The sequence below is a fragment of the Ranitomeya imitator genome, chromosome 1, assembly GCF_032444005.1.
Source record: "Ranitomeya imitator isolate aRanImi1 chromosome 1, aRanImi1.pri, whole genome shotgun sequence".
In the NCBI taxonomy this organism is placed as follows: domain Eukaryota; kingdom Metazoa; phylum Chordata; class Amphibia; order Anura; family Dendrobatidae; genus Ranitomeya; species Ranitomeya imitator.
This window is the reverse complement of record NC_091282.1, coordinates 1,011,068,795-1,011,094,176: the sequence shown is the minus strand read 5'-3', so window position 1 is coordinate 1,011,094,176 and position 25,382 is coordinate 1,011,068,795. Positions and strand designations below refer to the sequence as shown.

At 43.1% G+C, this 25,382-nt stretch overlaps 1 protein-coding gene across 1 annotated transcript in view; it reads left to right on the top strand.

Annotated features, from left to right (window-relative positions):
- The first annotated feature begins 681 nt into the window (after positions 1-681).
- The window catches only part of SLC7A11 (solute carrier family 7 member 11), a 478,205-nt gene continuing 453,504 nt past the window's right edge, over positions 682-25,382 (top strand). Inside the window, exon 1 of the mRNA XM_069743955.1 lies at positions 682-1,159. Coding sequence (XP_069600056.1) covers positions 871-1,159 — 289 coding nt within the window. The 5' untranslated portion in view covers positions 682-870. The remainder of the gene's footprint in view (positions 1,160-25,382) is intronic.

Here is a 25,382-nt window from a genome sequence, read left to right as displayed (position 1 = left end):
ATCGCTGCAGCGTCGCTATGTGTGACGGTACCTTTACACTGTCCTAGATTATGGAAATGTGTCCCAGCATGAATATAATATATTCCTCATATAAATATTACTGGCTGCATTTGACCCCCAAGACCACAATGATAGGTGGGGTAAAGCTCTGCCACCAAACCATAGCACTGCTGTACGTTTAAGTTACTAAATATAAAGCTGTAGAAGTTGCGAGAATGACCTTGAAAGACACATCTGCAGATTACATAAGCGAATGCTGGAATGCAGAAATTTCTGTACTGGATTTCCCAATTCCTGCCAACTTTTCCTGTGCACATGGTATAACTCTTACAACTTTTATTTCTAGGTGTGCATAGTCACTGTGAGCACAATCTTATAGAAACACCAATTAGCTTTCGCAGACGGCCCATCGGTAAAGAGTCTTTGTTCTTGATCTCAAAGCAGTTTTGCAAGTCACAATGATAAGCTTATAGCAACAGGAGTTCCTTGTTCCTCCCCCAGATTTTGTGTAAGAAGATCAAGTTTTTCCTTCATTGTGAACAGGAACTGCTGAGTAATGCAAAGAGTTCTTTTTTTTTTCTTTCATGTGGCTGATGCAAACCTGGGGAATTTGCATCATCACTCGGCAGCAATAACCTGGTGTGACAGCAGAGTAAACGCTGTACAAATCATCAAACCCATGAGGAAGCTGACTTGGTCTCCAATGATAGGGCAGTGAGGCAGCAGGTGTTACAGAGCAGCTACAAGCAGTAGTTTTAAGAAAGTTTACATTCCAGACGTGAAGTCACCTTCTACCTGCACAGAACTTTTTTTTTTTTTTTAATGTAATTTTATTTTTTATTTTGCTTTGATATCGTAATTCGTTTAACCATGTACAAGCCGTCTGCTGCTGCTGATGTGTCAATGAAATCCAAGGACAGCTGCTACTTTACAAATGAATCACAAGACACGTTACCCTTAAAAAAGGAGAAAGACCCTGACGACAAAGGAAAGGTAGTGCTGAAAAAGAAAGTGACCTTGCTGCGGGGAATCTCTATAATAATTGGGACTATTATAGGAGCTGGGATTTTTATCTCCCCTAAAGGAATCCTACAACACACCGGCAGCGTAGGAATGTCCTTAACCGTGTGGACTGCATGTGGCATCCTTTCTCTTTTTGGTAAGTGCCATTTCCAATACCCATTAATATTTTTTAGATGTGGGGAAATACTGTATTCAGACGCAAATAATAAATTAGTATAAATGTATAGATATGAATTCACATTATCTCTGTTCTAAAAAAGTAATTTTAAACTCTTAGCAGCCCGAAGGACATGATAAAAAGTCACTTAGTGATTTATAAGTGACTTAGTGTAATCCTATTACACATTATGTTTTATTTATATAATGATTACGTTATGGTTAATTGAATTTCTTTTGCTTTGTGTTGATATCTGGTTAATTTAATTCCCTGCCAGATGTTTGTGAGATTGACAAATCCGTAGGGATGGCCTTTGTATGAGACACATGTGTTCTTCCTATCTGTGTACTGTAGAACATAGAGCGTGTGCACATCTGCTCCGTACAGTGTAACCTGCTATTAGTGTGACGTATCGAGGGTGTGTCGGCAAATACTAGCTCTTACCTTTGTTATATTAAACTTATCTTTGCCAAGTTCTTTAACACATGTCATTATGGATTTATTGTTAAAAGATTCTTTATAAAAAAAAAATACACAAATTGCATTTTTTAATTTTAACATTTAGCACGTCGCATAATGGATTGTATCCACCATGTGTTTAATAATAATTTAAAATGAAAAAAATAATTATTTTTTTTTTTTAAGAATGGCATACAGAGAATAACTGTTTTTGGTGTCAATATCTTCAAAATGGCACAAGTGGTTCATACATTTGGCACAAAATACAAAATTGTATTTAATTTTACGCCCGATTCATCAATGCTGACTTTTTCACAGTAATTTAGATGACAAGGCATGAGTCAAATGTTCCTGATTGATTAAGAGGCACATGCCTCTTAATGAATCAGGAGTGTCTGAAAAGTGGTGTGTGCCTCTCCAAAAATCTTACTCCAGCCAGTCATTGGATTACTGCCTCTGAGGAATGCCTCCACTCATTGTGAGTTTGACAATCGGGGATTGCAATGCCCTCATCCCACCACAATGCCAACCAATTTGTCTGAGCTGGGCAAAAACGGCACGACAATGCCAAAAGTCCCAAAATTTTAGCACAGTCTTACGTGGCTCCAAACTTTTGCAACTTTTCAAGGCTTTTTATAGCAGAACAAAAGCTTTCTGATTTGGTCCCTTTTTCTTTGTGCAAAAATTCACATTTCATAAAAATTTCACAAAAGGTTACGAGATTCATAAAATCACTTAACAAGGAAATTGGATTACAGTTGCACAAAAATTGTGCATCTTTTCGAAAAAAATCGCAAATGGTAAATCATGCAAAAACATCTGGATCTTCAAAAAACAGATGAGCACATAAAAAAGTTACTTTAATAAGGCACAAATGAAAAGATAAATACTGCAAAAGCAAACATCACATGGAAAACACATGAAGCTAGATAAAAAAAAAATAAGGCAACCAAAATGATGAATCAAAATGAAATTTTGGGCACACTACTGTGACTTTGGTCTTTTGGCAGCGAGCCTTAATAAACCAAAATATTAATGCCACTTTATGTCATACAATTAGTATTAAAATATAATATTTCTATACGTTGACACCCACAGGCAAATCAAAACTTGACTTGCAGTTTGCAATAGAAATGCTGCAAGCGATTTTGAACGCCTACAGGACTATATTTTTTGGCTAATGTTGTGTTTAGAGTCACAATAAGACTCCATTGACAGTAAAAAGAAGTGATATAACAATGCAATATAGCAATCTTCAGTAGAGATTAGTGGATCAATGACAGGAGGATCGACTCCGAGTAGAATTTTGCGTTTCACGTCAATTTACACATTTTGCAATTTATGTCCTTACCTGTGGTCACCGAACAACTCTGGAACCACTTTTAATCAATGCTCCTGGTGCAGGAGGAGTACACCCACAGCAGTGTGACCTACATCCCAGCCTATGGGGGAGAGAGCAGATGGAAGGAAGAGGTATATTTGTAAAATGTGAACATAAACTTTCACCTTATTCTAACTTTACTAGCAATTACAATTAATTTTGCTCCATGTAAAACTTTAGGATTAGAAAAGTAAAGTAGGTATAGTGCAAAATTTGATTCTGGTGTCGGGCATGAACATTGTTATTTTGCTGACAGTACTGCAGGTGGAAACATCTACTAATTGATAGAAATTATGTACATGTATATCAATACCAGATTTGCATTTTCCTTTCTACATTTTACTTTCAGATCAGTGTGATTTTTTTTCAGATATCTTCTTTTTATTTTTACAAAGGGTTGGCACTATTAGTTCGTTGCTGGTGCCATACCTTCTGTTCTTGGCCTTTCCGCCATTTATATGAAATATCAGTGTACAAATAAACTGATCAAAGAGCCTCTTGATATGAGCACCATCCAGCATAAAAAGTGTGAAGATCGTATGGCTCAAATACTAAGAATGGTCATATAAGTCCTTCTGAATTATAATGCTGCTATCACACTACACTACAAAAATAATAGAATGTGCTAAAAAGTATTCATAAACCTCAGATACTGGTCAACTGAATGCTTGGTTTGATAATAGCTATATTGCCTAGCATCTCCATATATGCTCAGCTCAACTGAATATTTGTTTTCCATGGGGAAAGAAGTGTAGCAACTTCCAAACCTGAACTTATTTAGAGGAAGAGCAAAAGTATAGGGTACTTGTGTTCAAATAGCCAGATTTCTATCTCTCTCACAGGAGAGTGAGGAGGCCACTTGGTCACCATACACTTTAGATGGTTGATTCATTTGTCTTAAATCTAATGTGTTTGTTGGCCTTAAGGAGCATTGTCACACAATGCAAATGTAAATATAGCACAACAAGGCAGCACTCATATAAAGTCAACGTAAAGTAACCAAGTAACAGCTCAAAGTAAAGTAATACGTTAAGTGTGCTCACAATGGCTAAATAATAGGGATATATAATTAATAATGAAACTCATGCTGGTCACAAGCCTTAAGGTACCGTCACACTCAGCAACTTTGCAACGAGAACGACAACAATTCGTGGCATTGCAGCGTCCTGGATAGTGATCTCGTGTTTGACACACAGCAGCGATCTGGATCCAGCTGTGCCATCGCTAGTCAGAGCTAGAAGTCCAGAACTTTATTTTTTCGCCAGGTCGGCGTGTATCGTCATGTTTGACATCAAAAGCAACGACGCCAGCAACGTTTTACATGGAGCGAGAACGATAAGTGAGTCGCTGTTACGTCACTGAATCGCTCCTGCATCGTTCTGGAGTTGCTGTGTCTGACGTCTCTACAGCGACCTAAACAGCGACGCTGCAGCGATCTAGTTTAGGTCGGCTCGTTGTCTATATCGCTGCAGCGTCGCTGAGTGTGACGATACCTTTAGGTACCCCTTCAGCAGTAAAGATTGTATTCCATGTGTCACTGTAAAGTTCCCCCGTCTTTAAGACAAGCCCTAACTATACAATGAGCCTACCTACATCATCATATCTTAGTCAGCGTTCACACTAGCGCTGCGCCGCCCTGCGTCGGCGACGCAACGCGCGACGCACGAAAAAACGTGCGCAAACGCGCGCAAAAACGCGCGCATTTTGCGACGCGTGCGTCGTTTTTTGACGAAAATCGGACGCACAGAAAATGCAACTTGTTGCATTTTCTTGCGTCCGACGCTAGCGTCGGAAACGACGCAAGTGTCGAAAAACGCCACCCAAAAAACGCATGCGTCCCCTATGTTAAACATAGGGGCGCGTCGCCGCTGCGTCGCCGGCACAACAGCGACGCACATTGGCGGAACGCCAATGTGAACGTAGCCTTACAAGATGACCTAGATACTTTGGTTACAATGCTGTAATTCATGGCTGTGGAATGTAAGTGTTCCTTGTTAAACACTTTTCTTTGTGGGTTAAAGCCTTGAATTGCATTTTTATTATATTACTGTTTCTCATTTTTATGCATTTGAAGTTTTGTTACATAAGGATAAGAGATCCTCTTAAACAAATTAACAACTTAATATATGTACAATGGGAAATGTTTCTGAATCATGTGCCTATGGTGATTAGTTTTTGAATAAACAAACAATGAACAATTATTTATTTTATGCTAAAAAGTTCTAACTTCTAAGGTATTTCAAGAGCAAATACTGTATGTCAATGTTAAAGGCTTTCTTCTCTACTGTTAGATTGATAACCTATGTTGAGGATAGTTTACCAATAGTAGATATGTGGGGGATCTGACACGCGGTACTTCCACCAATCAGTTATCGCCAGCATTGGCAGTGTCTGTATTTAAACAGTGTATGGAATATAACATCACTTTTCTGTGACATTGTTTAGTGACCGCTTCCAAATGCTGCAGAGCAGTTATTATTTAAGTCCTTCCCCCCCTAAGCCAGTTTTCACGTTCATGACAAGACCAAATTTTAAAATTCTGATCAGTGTCAATTTATGTGGTAATAACTCTGGAACACTTCAATGGATCTCAATATTTCTGAGACTGTTCTCATGACGTATTGTACTTCATGATAGTGGTAATATTTCTTCAATAAGACTTGCGTACATTTGTGAAAATATCAGAAATTTGGCAAAAAATTTGAACATTTTGAAATTTTCAGACTTTTAATTCTTATGCCCTTGAAGGTATATCACATAAATTAGCTAAAAAATATCATGCACCCCATGTCTACTTCACATTTGCATCATTTTTGGAACACATTTTTTTCTTAGGAAGTTAGAAGGGTTAAAAGATGATCAGCAATTTCTCATTTTTCTAACAAAATTTACAAAACCATTTTTTTTATGGAGCACATCATATTTGAATTGATTTTGGGGGTCTACATAGCAGAAAATACGGAAAACTGCAGCTTCAGAGACCTCAAAACCACATTCAAGAAGTTTATTAACTCTTCAGGTGCTTCACATGAATTAATGCAATGTGGAAGGAAAATATGAACATTGTACTTTTTATCCATAAAAATTTGGCTTTAGCCTCAATTTTTTTATTTTTACAAAGGTAACAGGAGAAAATGGACAACAAATGTGTTGTGGAAATTCTCCTATGTATACTGATACCAAATATGTGAACAAAATCTGTTTGGGCTCATGGCAGGGCTGGGAAGGGTAGAAACACAGTTTGACTTTTTTGAATGCAAAAATGGCTGGAATCTAGAGCAGACGCCATGTTGCATTTGAAGTTAAACTAATGTGCCTAAACAGTGGAAACACCCCGCAAGTGACACCTTTTTGGATACTAGACCCCTCAAAGAATGTATCTAGATGTTTGGCGAGCACCTTGAAACCTCAGGTGCTTTATAGAAGTTTATAACATAGAGCCTTGAAAATTAAAAAAAAAACACATTTTTCCAGCAAAAATGTTTATCCCCAATTTTTTTATTTTCACAACGATAGCAGAAGGATATGGACCCCAAACATGTATTGTGACATTTTTCTTAAGTATGTGTATGCCCCATATGTGGGAGAAACTACTGTTTGGTTGCATGGCAGGGCTCAAAAGGGAAAGAGCACCATTTGACTTTAATCAATAGCAGATGCAATGTTGTGTTTGGAGAGCCCGTGATATAATAGTAGAAACGATCATCATTTTGAACCCTCAGGAGCTTTACAGAAGTATATAATGTAGAGCCATGGAAAAAAAATCCCACAAAAATGTTTTTAGCCTATTTTTTTTTATTTTCACAAAGGTAACAGGAGAAAATGGAAAACAATAGTTGTTGCTCAATTTTTCCTGAGTATGCTGATTCCTAATACCTGGGGGAAAGTTATGGTTTTGGTGCACTGCAAGGCTCGAAAAGGAAGGAGTGATATTTTGGAAGGGAGACTTTAATGGAATGGTCTGCCAGTGACGTCATGTTTGGAGAGCCACTGATGTGCCTAAACAGTGGAATCCCCCACAATTAACATTAGTTTTGGAAACTAGACCCCTCAAAAAATTCAACTAGACATGTGGTGAGCACCTTGCACTTTGAACCCACAGGTGTGCCACAGAATTTTACAGCATTGAACTGTGAAAGTGAAAAAAACTGTTTTTCCACAAAAATATTGATTTAGCCTCAATATTTTTCATTTTCGCAAAGATAGCAGGAAAAAATAGAACCCAAAATGTTTTGTGCAATTTTTCCTGAGTACACTGATACCCATATGTGGTAAAAACTTCTTTTGAGACACAAAAGCGCAAATTTCAGAAGGGAAGAAGCACCTTATTAGAGTTCAGATTTTGCTGGGATGGTTTGAGAGTGACCTGTGACATTGGCAGAGCCCCTGACATGCCAGAACAGCAAAAATCCCCATAAGTGACCTAGTTTTGTAAACTACACCCCCAAATAAATTTATTTATGGGTGCAGTGAGCATGTTGACATCACATGTGCTTCACAGAATTTTATACCATTGGGCGGTGAAGAAAGAATAAATACAATTTTACAACTAAAATGTTTTAGCCCCAAGTTTTTAATTTTTCTAAGGACTAAAAGAAAAGGATGGACCTCAGTTTGTTGTGTAATTTCTCCTGAGCGAGCCAATACCCTACATGTAATCGGAAAATACTTTTCATACACAGAGTAAAGCTCAGAAGTGTAGTAGCACCTTAAAATAGTGCAAAATTTACTGTTATGGTTTGCAGGTGCCATGACCCATTGGAAGAGCCATTAAGGTGCCAGAACAGCAGAACACCTCATAAGAGACCCAATTTTGCAAACTACACCTCTTCATATAAGGGTGCAGGAATCAATATTGACACTATGGGTATCACAGAATTTTATGCTATTGAGCAGTGAAGGAAAAAAAAAAATATTTTTACAAACTAGTTTCAGCCCCAGATTTAACTTTTTCAGACGAGAGAGGAGTAAATACGGCAACAAAATTTGTCCCACAATTTCTGTTGAAAGTGGAAATACATCACATGTGGCACATATGTACAGTACTGCTTAGCCACGCGGCGAGACTTGGGAGGGACAGAGCGCTATTTACCTTGTAGAGCACAGATTTTCCTAGAATAGTTTGAAATTGTGCACATGAACGAAACAGATGTTAAGCCAAGCGGCAAGTTACCCCAGTCCTGTCACTACCGAACCTGTGCCTGACTGACACGCATGATAAGCATGTAGCAGACTAGAGACTCAGGCATTGAGCCAAAGGAATGAAACCGCATAAGTGTGCAACCTGCCTGCCAATGTGTACAGTCTCTGAGCAAAGACAAACACACAAACGTGCAGACAGAGTGGTAGAGTAGCCAGCTACACAACCAAAAATAAATGATACTAGCGTGCCTGCATGCGCTGCTGAGAGCCTTTTAAACCCTAGGCTGAACCCAAACACACACCCAACCGGCTGTGACATCACCCACAAGCATATCCAGAGCAGCCACATCACCAGAGCAGTTAACATCTGACCACCAAGGAGAAGACACCACATCACGGACATGCTCAGTAAGGTGATCTCTAGATTTAGACTCCAGAGCATATCACTGGTTACCAAAGACTTGGCCAGAGAGCCAGCAGAAACCAAACGTATACAACAAGCCTGAGCAGGATGCTGGGACCGACATCTTTGCTGAGCAGCAAAGCCAGCGGATGAACCAGAATGGAAGACCACAGCACCAGACAATGCTCGGGATCTATCCCACACAGCGGAAGAATCCTAATGCCTAACACACGCACTCATAAAGTAGGTGGAATTTCATTGCTAAAGAAATGGAAAATATGTGGATGCTAAATGTGGTTCAGGCATACTGAGGGGCTCAGAAGGGTAAAAGGCATTTGGATTTGGGAGGGCTGAATTTCTTCTTGGGGGCAAGGAGCCATTTCACTTTTCCAGAGCCCTTGTACTACTAGGAACATGGAAGCCCCATATATTTCCGTTAACAGATTACGAACCCAAGTGGAGACTTGCATTTATTTTTGGATTTAGATGAAGCTTTTATTGCAAATGTTTTATACATTTGAGATCACATTTATCCTACGCTTAATGCTGAGCAATTACTTTGGGGTTCACATCTAAATCTCTCAGTGACGTGATTCAGATGAAACCCCAGAGAGATCCACTAACTTTAATGAGGCAGCAATTACTCTGGACTCTGTATGGCCTTTTTTCAACTGTGTTCTTCAGTTCATAAGTGCACAAAATTATAGCTGACTGCATTTTTATGCACACGTAAAAATAAGCAATAGCAACACCACAGAAGAAATGCTAGCACAGGCTTCCAGTATCCGTTGTTTCAGATGCTTCACCTCTAATAACTTCACAGCATAGACAATTGCCTTGAGCTGATCCCAAGGGTAAAAGTCTAAGGGAGTCAGATCGGGAGACTTTGGTTGCCATTCAACCTAAGATGGTGCAAACCACATTATGGGTGTCAGGTCCGAGCAGTCCTACATGAACAGTTTCCTGTAAAGTGAATTGGTCATCATGGGCCATTTGAATAGCCACCAAGGTCTCATGATCTGACCCCCTTGGACTTTTATCTTTGGGGTCATCCGAAGGCAATTGTCTATGCTGTGAAGATAAGAGATGTGCAGCATCTGAAACAACGGATACTGGAAGCCTGTGCTAGCATTTCTTCTGCGGTGTTGCTATCAGTATGTCAAGATTGGGAGAAGAGTGTAGCATTGACAATCCAACACAATGGGCAGCACTTTGAACACATTTTATAAGTGGTCATAAGCTTGTAAATAACTCATGAAAGACTAAAGTTACGTTAAAACCAAGCACACCATTGCTTTTTTGTGAAATTCTCAATAAGTGTCACATGACCCTCTTCCCATTGAAAAAAATAAAGTTGGATCCAAAATGGCCAGCTTCAAAATGGCTGCCACGGTCACCACCCATCTTGAAAAGTTTTCCCCCTCCCATATACTAATGTGCCACAAACATAAAGTTGATATCACCAACCATTCCCATTTTGTTTAGGTGTACCCATATAAATGGCCCACCCTTTATACCTTTATATATATTTTAATATTATTATTATTTTTTTTTAAATTAACTTTCTTTTCATTTTCTTACTTTTTCACTTTATCTTGCTATTAAGGCCCCTTCACATTAAGCGACGCTGCAGCGATACCGACAACGATCCGGATCGCTGCAGCGTCGCTGTTTGGTCGCTGGAGAGCTGTCACACAGACCGCTCTCCAGCGACCAACGATGCCGGTAACCAGGGTAAACATCGGGTAACTAAGCGCAGGGCCGCGCTTAGTAACCCGATGTTTACCCTGGTTACCATGCTAAAAGTAAAAAAAAAACAAACAGTACATACTTACCTACAGCCGTCTGTCCTCCAGCGCTGTGCTCTGCTTCTCTGCTCTCCTCCTGTACTGTCTGGGAGCCGGAAAGCAGAGCGGTGACGTCACCGCTCTGCTTTCCGGCTCACAGCCAGTACAGGAGGAGTGCAGAGCACAGCGCTGGAGCACAGACAGCGGTAGGTAAGTATGTACTGTTTGTTTTTTTTTACTTTTAGCATGGTAACCAGGGTAAACATCGGGTTACTAAGCGCGGCCCTGCGCTTAGTTACCCGATGTTTACCCTGGTTACCAGTGAAGACATCGCTGGATCGGTGTCACACACGCCGATCCAGCGATGTCCACGGGAGATCCAGCGACGAAATAAAGTTCTGGACTTTATTCAGCGACCAACGATCTCCCAGCAGGGGCCTGATCGTTGGTCGCTGTCACACATAACGATTTCATTAACGATATCGTTGCTACGTCACAAATAGCAACGATATCGTTAACGATATCGTTATGTGTGAAGGTACCTTTACACTTCCACTTTCAGCACTGTTATCAGTACTGCACTGACACACGCCCCTTAGACCATGCTCTGCACATGGTCAGAATGGCTTGCTATAGCATGCTTAACCAGATATTGCCATGATGACTTTGAGTCACCATGGAAATGATCGGACCCTTGCGATGACTTCCTGGGGGTGCTGGTATGAGGGGAGAGCGATTCCCCTCCCTCTTTCTGCTTTCTAAATGCTGCTATCGATATCAATTGCAGAATTTAAGGGGTTTAACTGTGGGCACCATGTTTTTTATAGAATCCCTTTTTTGTCTGATGTAGAAGTTGCAGAACTATGACTTCAGGGCTGTGTATACTCCCCTCCCACACTCCCCCTTCCCTGACTGGCAGTGTCCTGTGTACACTGAGCATTGTCAGCAAGCTGGCAATCAGTGATAAGGATGGGGTTAAGGTACCTTCACACATAACGATATTGTTAACGATATCGTTGCTTTTTGTGACGTAGCAACGATATCGTTAATAAAATCGTTATGTGTGACAGCGACCAACGATCAGTCCCCTGCTGGGAGATCGTTGGTCGCTGAATAAAGTCCAGAACTTTATTTCGTCGCTGGACTCCTGCTGACATCGCTGGATCGGCGTGTGTGACACCGATCCAGCGATGTCTTCACTGGTAACCAGGGTAAACATCGGGTAACTAAGCGCAGGGCCGCGCTTAGTAACCCGATGTTTACCCTGGTTACCATGCTAAAAGTAAAAAAAACAAACACTAGATACTTACCTACCGCTGTCTGTCCTCCAGCGCTGTGCTCTGCACTCCTCCTGTACTGGCTGTGAGCCGGAAAGCAGAGCGGTGACGTCACCGCTCTGCTTTCCGGCTCACAGACAGTACAGGAGGAGTGCAGAGAAGCAGAGCGCAGCGCTGGAGGACAGACAGCGGTAGGTAAGTATCTAGTGTTTGTTTTTTTTTACTTTTAGCATGGTAACCAGGGTAAACATCGGGTTACTAAGCGCGGCCCTGCGCTTAGTTACCCGATGTTTACCCTGGTTACCGGCATCGTTGGTCGCTGGAGAGCGGTCTGTGTGACAGCTCTCCAGCGACCAAACAGCGACGCTGCAGCGATCCGGATCGTTGTCGGTATCGCTGCAGCGTCGCTTAATGTGAAGGGGCCTTTACACAGGTTATCTTGACTGGCCTGCACTAGTCTTGTAGTGATAGCCTCCTGCTGATAAAACACTAATTGCATTAAAAAAGCAGCAAAAAAAGCAGCAAATAGCTTAGGCTACTTTCACACATCAGATTTTTTACGTCAGGCTAAATCTGGCAAATTTTGAAAAAAAACGGATCCGTCGCAAATTGTGAAAAACTATAAGACTACCTGATCTGGCTAATACTGGATCCTGTGGAAGAGAGAGAGAGAGACCCCATAATGGAAAATGCATGATTTGTTTAAAAAAACGGAATCCGTTGCCACATTCCATCACTTGATGGATCTGGTGCCATAGGGTTCCATTATAGCAAATGACGGACGGTAACGGATCCGTCGCTATCTGTTTTTTCGACGGACAGAAAACATTCCTATGTCCGTTTTCTCTGGCCGTCGGAAAACAAATTTTCGATGGATCCGGCGAAATACGGATGAAACATGAGGCCATCCATTGCAATCCACTGCTATTACAAGTGTATGAGAAAAAAACGGATCCGGCGGCGACTTTTGCTGGATCCGTTTTTTTCAAAATTTGCCGGATTGTGCTTGACGGCAAAAAACTGATGTGTGAAAGCAGCTTAAGTAAGTGATCACTGGACCTAAGCTCCCAGCTCCTACATTGTGCCGCTCTCAGATTAAATAGCAAAACCTGCTGATGTATTCCCTTTAATAAAGAGGCAGACACAAACAGTAGAGGACCCCTGCGCAAGAACTCTATTCAGGCCTCATCCTATCACATAACTAAGCGTAAAACACCTAATTGTTTCTCTTTAACAATCCACCAGTAATTGTGACAAATGGAGTTAATAAAGTTTTAGTTTATATTATCATTGATTGCAGGAAAATGCTTCAAGGCTCTTTTCACATGTTGCATTTTTGCTGTGTTTTTTTCTACAGGCAATACCTGCTCTCATTGCAGTAAAGAAACTGCTTACAAAAAGCAGGTTTTGCTGCATTTTTGCTGCATTTTTATTGTCTCTTGGGCTTGCTGATAAAGTTTAGTCCCCCCCTCCCAAAAAAAAGAAAAACATGATGCATCTTCCTTAGGTTTTTACACCAAAAATGCAGCAAAACCTGATGCCTGCATTTTTTGCTGGGCTTTTGCTGCTTTTTTGCACTTAAAATTTGCAAAAAAAAGCAGCAAGAATGCAGCATGTGGAAATAGCCTAAATGGAATCAGTCACCAGGTTTCTGCTACTTCATTTGATAGCTGCATAATGTAGAGCCAGAGCACCAGACTCTAGCACCGTGTCACTTGTTGGGTTGCTTGTCATCAATTTGAAAAAATCACTGCATGAGACAGCCCATTAAATGATGCATTGCTGGAATCAGGATTTCTGTCTTTACGTTATGCTGCTCTCAGATTAGGTTGAAAAAACCTGGTGAGTCCGTTCACTCACATCTTCATATAAAAAATCGCTCCGATGTTCATTCATAAAAGTTGGACGATTAGGATCTGTATAGTTTACCTCCTGCCATGTAAGTGTGTGATTATTTTCTCGCTCACATACTTTAAAGGGAACCTGTCACCTGAATTTGGCGGGACCGGTTTTCGGTCATATGGGCGGAGTTTTCGGGTGTTTGATTCACCCTTTCCTTACCCCCTTTTCTTGCATTGCGCAGGCGTGTACTACGGAGGACAGAGAATGAACTTCAATCCAATATTGCGGCCAGCATGCAGCCAGCGGGTAAGGAAAGGGTGAATCAAACACCTGAAAACTCCGCCCATATAACCAAAAACCGGTCCCACCAAATTCAGGTGACAGGTTCCCTTTAATTCTCTATACAAATTAAAGCTAGTTGTCATAAATAATAAAGCAATGTTACATAAAGATATATGTGGACTATAGAAAGATGTGAGGTCTCACATATATTAGCAAACCAGCAAAGGTAAAGCAGACAGCTGTCTGTCTGTCTGTCTATCACACTAGTATATAATTATTTTGATGCCGATGATGTCTGAACAATTTTATATTAAGTTTATCATGCTGATTAAGAATATGATTCAGTTTTGACAGATTGGCTCTAGTTGCTGAGATTAGGGTTGAGCGAAACGGGTCGTTCATTTTCAAAAGTCGCCGACTTTTGGCAAAGTCGGGTTTCATGAAACCCGATCCGACCCCTGTGCGGGGTCGGCCATGCGGTACGCGACTTTCGCGCCAAAGTCGCGTTTCAATGACGCGAAAAGCGCCATTTCTCAGCCAATGAAGGTAAACGCAGAGTGTGGGCAGCGTGATGACATAGGTCCTGGTCCCCACCATCTTAGAGAAGGGCATTGCAGTGATTGGCTTGCTGTCTGCGGCGTCACAGGGGCTATAAAGGGGAGTTCCCGCCGACCGCCATGTTACTGCTGCTGATCTGAGCTTAGGGAGAGGTTGCTGCCGCTTCGTCAGAAGCAGGGATAGCGTTAGGCAGGGTCCATTAACCACCAAACCGCTTGTGCTGTAGCGATTTCCACTGCCCAACACCACCTTCGGTGTGCAGGGACAGTGGAAGCTACATTTTTTTTTTTTTTCCCCCTCAGCGCTGTAACTCATTGGGCTGCCCTAGAAGGCTCCCTGATAGCTGCATTGCTGTGTGTACGCCGCTGTGCAAACCAACTGCTTTTTTCAAAGCACAAATCCTCTTGTTTCTTCCTTTCTGCACAGCTATCTTTTTGGTTTGTACACACTTTTTATTTAATTTGTGCATCAGTCCACTCCTTATTGCTGCCTGCCATACCTGGCTGAGATTACTGCAGGGAGATAGTAATTGAAGGACACTCCCTGTTTTTTTTTTTTTTTTGTGGGAGATTAAGATTGACATTTCTGCTAGAGTGCCATCCCTGTCTGTGTCATCTCTCACTCAGTGGGCCATAGAAAGCCTATTTATTTTTTTTGCTTGATTTTGGTTCTAAAATCTACCTGAAAAAATCACTACATCAATCAGTGGGAGAAAAATATTGGCCTCAGGGCTTGTGTGCCACTCCTGACTCCTGTGTGCATCATCACTCACTCAGTGGGCCATAGAAAGCCCATTTTTTTTTTTTTTTTTTTGCTTTATTTGGGTTCTAAATTCTACCTGAAAAAATCAATAAATCAATCAGTGGGAGATTAATATTGGCCTTTGGGCTTGTGTGCCAGTCCTAAGCGTGCCATCTCTCTCTCTCAGATAGTGGGCCATAGAAAGCCTATTTATTTTTATTTTTTTTTTATTGGGTTTATAAATTTTCCCTGGAAAAAAAAAAAAGTGGGAGATTAATATTGGCCTCTGGGCTTGTGTGCCAGTCCTGAGCGTGCCATCTCTCTCACAAATAGTGGGCCATAGAAAGCCTATTTATTTATTTTTTTTTGGTTTTATAAATTCTCCCTTAAAAAAAAAGGGAGATTAATATTGGCCTTTGGGCTTGTGTGCCAGTCCTAAGCGTGCCATCTCTCTCTGTCTCTCAGATAGTGGGCCATAGAAAGCCTATTTATTATTTTTTTTATTGGGTTTATAAATTTTCCCTGGAACAAAAAAAAAAAAGTGGGAGATAAATATTGGCCTCTGGGCTTGTGTGCCACTCCTGACTCCTGTGTGCGTCATCTCTCACTCAGTGGGCCATAGAAAGCCTTTTTGTGTTTTATTTGTTTTCTAAATTCTCCCTGAAAAAATCATTTTATTTTATTTGGTTTCTAAATTCTTCCTGAAAAAATCATTTTATTCTATTTTTTTTTTCCTAAAGTCTCACTGAAAAAAAAAAGAAATAAATAAATCAGTGGGAGATTAATATTGCCCTTTCTGCTTGTGTGCCAGTCTTGACTCCTGGGTGTGCCATCTCTCTCTCTCTCCAATTGTGGGCCATAGAAAGCCTATTATTTTTTTAGCTTGATTTGGGTTCCAAAATCTACCTGAAAAAATCACTACATCAATCAGTGGGAGATAAATATTGGCCTCTGGGCTTGTGTGCCACTCCTGACTCCTGTGTGCGTCATCTCTCACTCAATGGGCCATAGAAAGCCTTTTTTTGTTTTATTTGTTTTCTAAATTCTCCCTGAAAAAATCATTTTATTTTATTTGGTTTCTAAATTCTTCCTGAAAAAATCATTTTATTCTATTTTTTTTTCCTGAAGTCTCCCTGAAAAAAAAAACAACAACAAATCAGTGGGAGATTAATATTGCCCTTTCTGCTTGTGTGCCAGTCTTGACTCCTGGGTGTGCCATCTCTCTCTCTCTCTCCAATTGTGGGCCATAGAAAGCCTATTATTTTTTTTAGCTTGATTTGGGTTCCAAAATCTACCTGAAAAAATCACTACATCAATCAGTGGGAGATAAATATTGGCCTCTGGGCTTGTGTGCCACTCCTGACTCCTGTGTGCGTCATCTCTCACTCAGTGGGCCATAGAAAGCCTTTTTTTGTTTTATTTGTTTTCTAAATTCTCCCTGAAAAAATCATTTTATTTTATTTGGTTTCTAAATTCTTCCTGAAAAAATCATTTTATTCTATTTTTTTTTCCTAAAGTCTCCCTGAAAAACAAAAAACAAAAACAAATCAGTGGGAGATTAATATTGCCCTTTCTGCTTGTGTGCCAGTCTTGACTCCTGGGTGTGCCATCTCTCTCTCTCTCTCCAATTGTGGGCCATAGAAAGCCTATTATTTTTTTAGCTTGATTTGGGTTCCAAAATCTACCTGAAAAAATCACTACATCAATCAGTGGGAGATAAATATTGGCCTCTGGGCTTGTGTGCCACTCCTGACTCCTGTGTGCGTCATCTCTCACTCAGTGGGCCATAGAAAGCCTTTTTTTGTTTTATTTGTTTTCTAAATTCTCCCTGAAAAAATCATTTTATTTTCTTTGGTTTCTAAATTCTTCCTGAAAAAATCATTTTATTCTATTTTTTTTTTTTTCCTAAAGTCTCCCTGAAAAAAAAAAAAAAATCAAATCAGTGGGAGATTAATATTTACATTTGTGCTTCAGTGACAGTCCTGCGTGTGTGGCATCTCTCTCATTTGTTGCCACCAACAACAGAGTGTGTAACATTGTGCCTGATTTTCGTTGTGGTCTCACTCACCTGTAAAGGGGTAGCTACATCATACTGAAGTTATAGCTCACCGTGTAATTTGTGTGACAGCAACAAATACCGTTAGTTTGTTTACGTTTTTAAAACAATGAGGAAGTATGGTGGAAGAGGTCATGGCCGGGGGCGTTCATTGTCAGCTGGTAATGAGGGTAGTGGTAGTGGTGGAGCATCAGCTGGTCGTGGGAAAAAAAATATTGCACCTAAGTCTGGAGCTGTGGAGCCAGGTTCGTCGTCTGGCTACACAAGGCCTCGAACGCTCCCTTTTCTGGGAGTAGGAAAACCGCTTTTAAAGCCGGAGCAGCAAGAGCAAGTTTTGGCTTATCTTGCTGACTCAGCCTCTAGCTCTTTTGCCTCCTCTCGTGAAACTGGTAAATGTCAAAGCAGCGCGTAGTTAGTGGATGTTCACGGTCAGGGACAAGTCGCTTCCTTGTCCTCTTCAGCAAAAACAACAACAGAGAAGAATGCAGCAGGCGACACAACGGGTTACTCCATGGAGCTCTTTACACATACCATCCCTGGCTTAGAAAGTGAAGCAGTTAACAGTCCATGCCCATTACAAGTTGAATCTGACATGGAGTGCACTGATGCACAGCCACAGCCAGACTACTATGCTGGTCCTTTGACTCAGACCACAACATTGCCCTCGCAGGGTGCTGATCAAAAATCAGACCCTGATGAGACTATGTTGCCCCATCACGAACGCTATACCACCGACCGACACGGTGACACAGACGAAGTTGCACACGAGCTACAAGAAGAGGTAATAGATGACCCAGTTCTTGACCCCGATTGGCAGCCATTGGGGGAACAGGGTGCAGGCGGCAGCAGTTCTGAAGCGGAGGAGGAGGGGCCGCAGCAGGCATCAACATCGCAACAGGTTCCATCTGCCGGGCCCGTATCTTGCCCAAAACGCGTGGCAAAGCTAAAACCTGTTGGAGGACAGCGTGGCCATCCGGTTAAAGCTCAGTCTGCAATGCCTGAAAAGGTATCCGATGCTAGAAAGAGTGCAGTCTGGCATTTTTTTAAACAACATCCAATTGATCAGCGCAAAGTCATCTGTCAAAAATGTTCAACTACCTTAAGCAGAGGACAGAATCTGAAAAGTCTCAATACAAGTTGCATGCATAGACATTTAACCACCATGCATTTGCAAGCCTGGACTAACTACCAAACGTCCCTTAAGGTTGTAGCACCCTCGGCCAATGAAGCTAGTCAGCAACGCAACATCCCTTCCGGCAGTGTAGGGCCACCATTTTCCGCACCACCTGCAGTATCTGTGCAGGTTTCTTTGCCAGGCCAAAGCCGTCAGGGTCAGGGAATCACCAGTTTCGTAGTAGGAAACACTGCATCTAGGGCACCGGTGGCAACAATACCATCTCCCACCGTCTCTCAGTCTGCCATGTCCACCGGCACCCCCGCTAGTTCCACGATCTCCAGCTCTCCAGTCCAGCTCACCCTACATGAGACTATGGTTAGAAAAAGGAAGTACTTAGCCTCGCATCCGCGTACACAGGGTTTGAACGCACACATAGCTAGACTAATCTCGTTAGAGATGATGCCCTACCGGTTAGTTGAAAGCGAAGCTTTCAAAGCCCTGATGGACTACGCTGTACCACGCTACGAGCTACCCAGTCGACACTTTTTTTCCAGAAAAGCCATCCCAGCCCTCCACCAGCATGTTAAAGAGCGCATCGTCCTTGCACTCAGGCAATCTGTGAGCACAAAGGTGCACCTGACAACAGATGCATGGACCAGTAGGCATGGCCAGGGACGTTACGTGTCCATCACGGCACACTGGGTAAATGTGGTGGATGCAGGGTCTACAGGGGACAGCAAGTTTGGGACAGTTCTGCCTAGCCCACGGTCTAGGAAACAATTGGCTGTAGCCGTTCGCACCCCCTCCTCCTCCTCTTCGTCCTCCTGCAGAAGCGAGAGCTCGTCCACAGACCGCAGTCGCACAACCACTCCATCCGCAGCTGCCACTGTTGCACACCAGGTCTCCCATTATGGGGCAGCTACTGGCAAACGTCAGCAGGCTGTATTGGCTATGAAGTGTTTGGGCGACAACAGACACACCGCGGAAGTTCTGTCCGAGTTCTTGCAGAAAGAAACGCAGTCGTGGCTTGGCACTGTAGATCTTGAGGCAGGCAAGGTAGTGAGTGATAACGGAAGGAATTTCATGGCTGCCATCTCCCTTTCCCAACTGAAACACATTCCTTGCCTGGTTCACACCTTAAACCTGGTGGTGCAGTGCTTCCTGAAAAGTTATCCGGGGTTATCCGACCTGCTCCTCAAAGTGCGTGGACTTTGCTCACATATCCGCCGTTCGCCCGTACACTCCAGCCGTATGCAGACCTATCAGCGTTCTTTGAACCTTCCCCAGCATCGCCTAATCATAGACGTTGCAACAAGGTGGAACTCAACACTGCACATGCTTCAGAGACTGTGTGAACAGAGGCGGGCTGTTATGTTTTTGTGGGAGGATACACATACACGGGCAGGCAGTAGGATGGCAGACATGGAGTTGTCAGGTGTGCAGTGGTCGAAGATTCAAGACATGTGTCAAGTCCTTCAGTGTTTTGAGGAATGCACACGGCTGGTTAGTGCAGACAACGCCATAATAAGCATGAGCATCCCCCTAATGCGTCTGCTGATGCAAAGTTTGACGCACATAAAGGATCAGGCGTCTGCAGCTGAGGAAGAGGAAAGCCTTGATGACAGTCAGCCATTGTCTGGCCAGGGCAGTGTACAGGACGAGGTAGCGGGTGAAGAGGAGGAGGAGGACGAGGAGGATGATGGGGATGATTATATTTTTAATGAGGAAGCTTTTCCGGGGCCACTGGAAATTGGTGGCGCGGCAAGGCCGGGTTCTGGTTTTTTGAGGGACACAAGTGACGTGTATTTGCCTGAAACTGCCCCTCAACCAAGCACAACCGCAGATTTGAGAACTGGAACTTTGGCCCACATGGCGGATTATGCCTTACGTATCCTCAAAAGGGACACACGCATAACTAAAATGATGAATGATGACGATTACTGGTTGGCCTGCCTCCTTGATCCTCGCTATAAAGGCAAATTGCAAAATATAATGCCACATGAGAACTTGGAACTAATATTAGCAACCAAACAATCAACTCTTGTTGACCGTTTGCTTCTGGCATTCCCTGCACACAGCGCCCGTGATCGTTCTCACACGAGCTGCAGGGGCCAGCAGACCAGAGGAGTTAGAGGGGCAGAAATCAGAAGTGGCGTTGGCCAGAGGGGTTTTCTGACCAGGTTGTGGAGTGATTTTGCTATGACCGCAGACAGGACAGGTACTGCAGCATCAATTCAAAGTGACAGGAGACAACATTTGTCCAGTATGGTTACAAACTATTTTTCATCCCTTATCGATGTTCTCCCTCAACCGTCATTCCCATTTGATTACTGGGCATCAAAATTAGACACCTGGCCAGAATTGGCAGAATATGCATTGCAGGAGCTTGCTTGCCCGGCAGCTAGTGTCCTATCAGAAAGAGTATTCAGTGCTGCAGGTTCAATACTAACAGAAAAAAGGACTCGTCTGGCTACCCAAAATGTAGATGATCTAACCTTCATTAAAATGAACCACAACTGGATTTCGAAATCTTTTGCCCCACCTTGCCCGGCTGACACCTAGCTTTCCTATGAAAAGGTCTTGCCTGTGGACTATTCTGAATGCCTTTTCCAATCTCGTAATTTTCTGCACCTGATTGTCCAGCATACGACATGTTTACACCTCACTAAATGGCCAAACTCCCCACACGGGGCCGTGGTATCGACACTTGGCGACAGCACCCGTGAGAGTGCAGTTTGTCTGAAGAGGTGGGTGAGCCCGCTTTTGGTCAACGGCACTGCCACTGGGTCCCTCCTAGTACAATAAAGTGTCTCTGGCGGTGGTGGTGCGCACCCAATGTCAGACACACCGTTGTAATATGAGGGGCCCTGGGCCTGTACCGCCGGCCACAAGACAGTTTCCCCCCACCCCAGCTCAAACAGTGCTCTACCACTTGCAAAATTATCTCACAGCTCCACCAATGTTTAGTCTATGCGCTGACATCCTTCAATGCCTGCCACTGACAATACCATTGTATTGACATTTTTGTTATGTTAGGCCTTCGATGCCTGTCTGTGGTCACTCCTTCCACTAGGCCTCCACTGACCACACCACTGCTGCCCGTGTACCCCTGGAACCAATTTAAAATTGCCTACAGCCATGTGTTATTATTTTAGGCCTTCGATGCCTGTCTGCGGTGACTCCTTCCACTAGGCCTCCACTGACCACACCACTGCTGCCCGTGTACCCCTGGAACCAATTTAAAATTGCCTACAGCCATGTGTTATTATTTTAGGCCTTCGATGCCTGTCTGCGGTCACTCCTTCCACTAGGCCTCCACTGACCACACCACTGCTGCCCGTGTACCCCTGTAACCAATTTAAAATTGCCTACAGCCATGTGTTATTATTTTAGGCCTTCGATGCCTGTCTGTGGTCACTCCTTCCACTAGGCCTCCACTGACCACACCACTGCTGCCCGTGTACCCCTGGAACCAATTTAAAATTGCCTACAGCCATGTGTTATTATTTTAGGCCTTCGATGCCTGTCTGCGGTCACTCCTTCCACTAGGCCTCCACTGACCACACCACTGCTGCCCGTGTACCCCTGGAACCAATTTAAAATTGCCTACAGCCATGTGTTATTATTTTAGGCCTTCGATGCCTGTCTGCGGTGACTCCTTCCACTAGGCCTCCACTGACCACACCACTGCTGCCCGTGTACCCCTGGAACCAATTTAAAATTGCCTACAGCCATGTGTTATTATTTTAGGCCTTCGATGCCTGTCTGCGGTCACTCCTTCCACTAGGCCTCCACTGACCACACCACTGCTGCCCGTGTACCCCTGGAACCAATTTAAAATTGCCTACAGCCATGTGTTATTATTTTAGGCCTTCGATGCCTGTCTGCGGTCACTCCTTCCACTAGGCCTCCACTGACCACACCACTGCTGCCCGTGTACCCCTGTAACCAATTTAAAATTGCCTACAGCCATGTGTTATTATTTTAGGCCTTCGATGCCTGTCTGTGGTCACTCCTTCCACTAGGCCTCCACTGACCACACCACTGCTGCCCGTGTACCCCTGGAACCAATTTAAAATTGCCTACAGCCATGTGTTATTATTTTAGGCCTTCGATGCCTGTCTGCGGTCACTCCTTCCACTAGGCCTCCACTGACCACACCAGTGCTGCCCGTGTACCCCTGGAACCAACATCAGAAAATATAAAAATAAGTATTTTGCTTATAAAAAAGAAAATACTGGAGAGATATCAAATGCAGACATTTTAACATTAAAAACAAACACATACAACAAAAATCTGGTACAGTACTAAAAATGGCCACCAGCTACAATAACTTTCTCCTGCAAGTAGTTAACTGAAAGGTTTTTTCAATTTTAAACACAGATATGGCATCCACCGAGTGTTGTCCTGTCGCGTCTAATTTATATTATTGCCAAGAAGATGCAAAACAATGAAAATAATAAAATCATTATTTACCAAAAAAATAGAGTAAGTCAAAACCACATTGCAAATAAACATTCATTACAAATAAAGAAGCAGGGCGCGTCCGAGGGTGAGTATATACCTAATAAGAATATAATCACCCTCGGACGCGCCCTGCTTCTTTCCGACAGCCTTCCTTCCTAAGAATCAGCCCTTCCGTGGTGTAGAGAGAGGGTTTGTTACACTCCAAGGTGTTCCCCAGGTTGCCTTTCCTGAGCTTCGATCTTCCGGCTCTCGTTTAGTAGTTGTTGGAAACTACGCTGCATTGGGCCTACAAATTGGGTATGGGGTGTAGAGAGATGGTGTGTTCCACTCCAAGGTGTTCCCCAGGTTGCCTTTCCTGAGCTTCGATCTTCCAGCTCTCGTTTAGTAGTTGTTGGAAACTACGCTGCATTAGGCCTACAAATTGGGTATGGGGTGTAGAGAGATGGTGTGTTCCACTGTAGAGAGATGGTGTGTTCCACTCCAAGGTGTTCCCCAGGTTTCCTCTCCATTGCTTCGATCTTCCGGCTCTCGTTTAGTAGTTGTTGGAAACTACGCTGCATTAGGCCTACAAATTGGGTATGGGGTGTAGAGAGATGGTGTGTTACACTCCAAGGTGTTCCCCAGGTTTCCTCTCCATTGCTTCGATCTTCCGGCTCTCGTTTAGTAGTTGTTGGAAACTACGCTGCATTAGGCCTACAAATTGGGTATGGGGTGTAGAGAGATGGTGTGTTCCACTGTAGAGAGATGGTGTGTTCCACTCCAAGGTGTTCCCCAGGTTTCCTCGCCAATGCTTCAATCATCATGCTCTCGTTTAGTAGTTGTTGGAAACTACGCTGCATTAGGCCTACAAATTGGGTATGGGGTGTAGAGAGATGGTGTGTTCCACTCCAAGGTGTTCTCCAGGTTGCCTTTCCTGAACTTCTATCTTCAGGCTCTCATTAAATTGTGGTTAAACGGAACAACTGCATTTGGCGTACTAGTTGGTTTGGGGCCTACTATCGGTGTCTGCCGCTCCTTGCTGTTCTCCTGGTTTCCTGTCCTGAAATTCCGTTTTCAGGCGCTCGTTAAGTAGTTGTTAATGTTAGACTGCATTTGGCCTACTAGTTGGGTTGGGGCCTACTATCGGTGTCTGCCACTCCTTGCTGTTCTCCTCCACTGAACAAAGCTGTGCCGCCTGTTTACTACTGTTGCCAATTTTGAACTGCATTTCGACTACTTACTGATTTGGGCCTACTCTCTGTGTCAGCCTCTCATTCCAGTTGTCCTCCACTGCAATGCCCCCTGATTAGTCCTGTGTTACCAATTTTGAACTGCATTTAGCCCACTTTATTCTTTGGGCCTATATCTGTGTTTCCTCCTCATCCTGCCCATTGCCCAGCCAGTGATAGATGAGTCTGCTGGTACATTGACCCATAACGCAACATTTCCCGTGCACGCTACACTGCAAGATTGTGACCCTGCTGAAAGTCAGGTCCCCCTTCCCGCATACCATACCACCTTACACGGGGACAAACAGGAAGGTGCAGATGAAAGTGCAGGTTCCTTCATCAGGTGGGGGGAGGAATACTAGTTGGCGACGTCACTGGCACAGGGCCTCTCATGGTACGCAAAAGTGTTGCTGCCGGTGGGAGGCGCCCCCGCCGTGCAAACACACCGCTGTACTTTGAGGGGCCCTGTGCCAGTGCCAATGCCAACGAGTGGGCCCCCCCTGCTTGCTCAGGTTCACAGCACTTGCAAAGTTGAAATACTTACCTCTCCCTGCTCCACTGCCGTGACGTGGTCCAGATTTCCTGGGCCCACTAATTACTTGAACCAGCCCTACCCACCACAACTTTAGCCAAATGACCCCCAATTTCAAATGCCTTCCAATTATTATAAGGTAAATTACGCTTGACAAGCTTCATTAAGAAGAATGGATGGTTTTGACATTAAAATGGGCACTCTAGGTGTTTTCCTGGCCCCCACTCACTGCCGACTATGCTGCCCCATTGACTTGCATTGGGTTTCGTGTTTCGGTCGATCCCGACTTTACGTCATAATCGGCCGATTTCACTCGACCCGACTTTTGAGATAGTCGGGTTTCGCGAAACCCGGCTCGACTCTAAAAAGGTCAAGGTCGCTCAACTCTAGCTGAGATATCTAATAGTTAATTAATTACAGTCAAATTCTGTTTTCAAAAAGTCACGTTTACAGCGCTGCAAGCCTACAAATTGAAATACAATCTAATTATATGGGATATTTCATTACCTAACATTCTGTTACAAGGGTCAAAAGACCACAAACTATTGCATTCATTATCACACACAAGTCGCAATGGGGGAATCCAGTGTTGTCATGGATGAATTATCTCAAAAACCTAGAACCAATTCAGCAAGTAATGGGATTTTTGGGTTCAGCTCAGCACCTTCAAAAAACTTGGGCAACTGATTTTTTTGTAGACCTGTATTATCTATTTATATATTTAATATATTTCTATCATCTATCTGTAGCTTACATAAAAAGTAAAAAATATCTTGGTTGCCGGGGGGAGGGTTCTAGGTGTGAACTTCATGTACTTGGCTGATGCAATTTTCTGGTTCTTTTGAGGCTACACCAATGCAATGTCTGACCCTGATTTAATGTCCAGAAACTAATATAAAGCAACACTAAACAGCAAATAAGCAAAAATTGCCTGAAATTTGGAAATGATC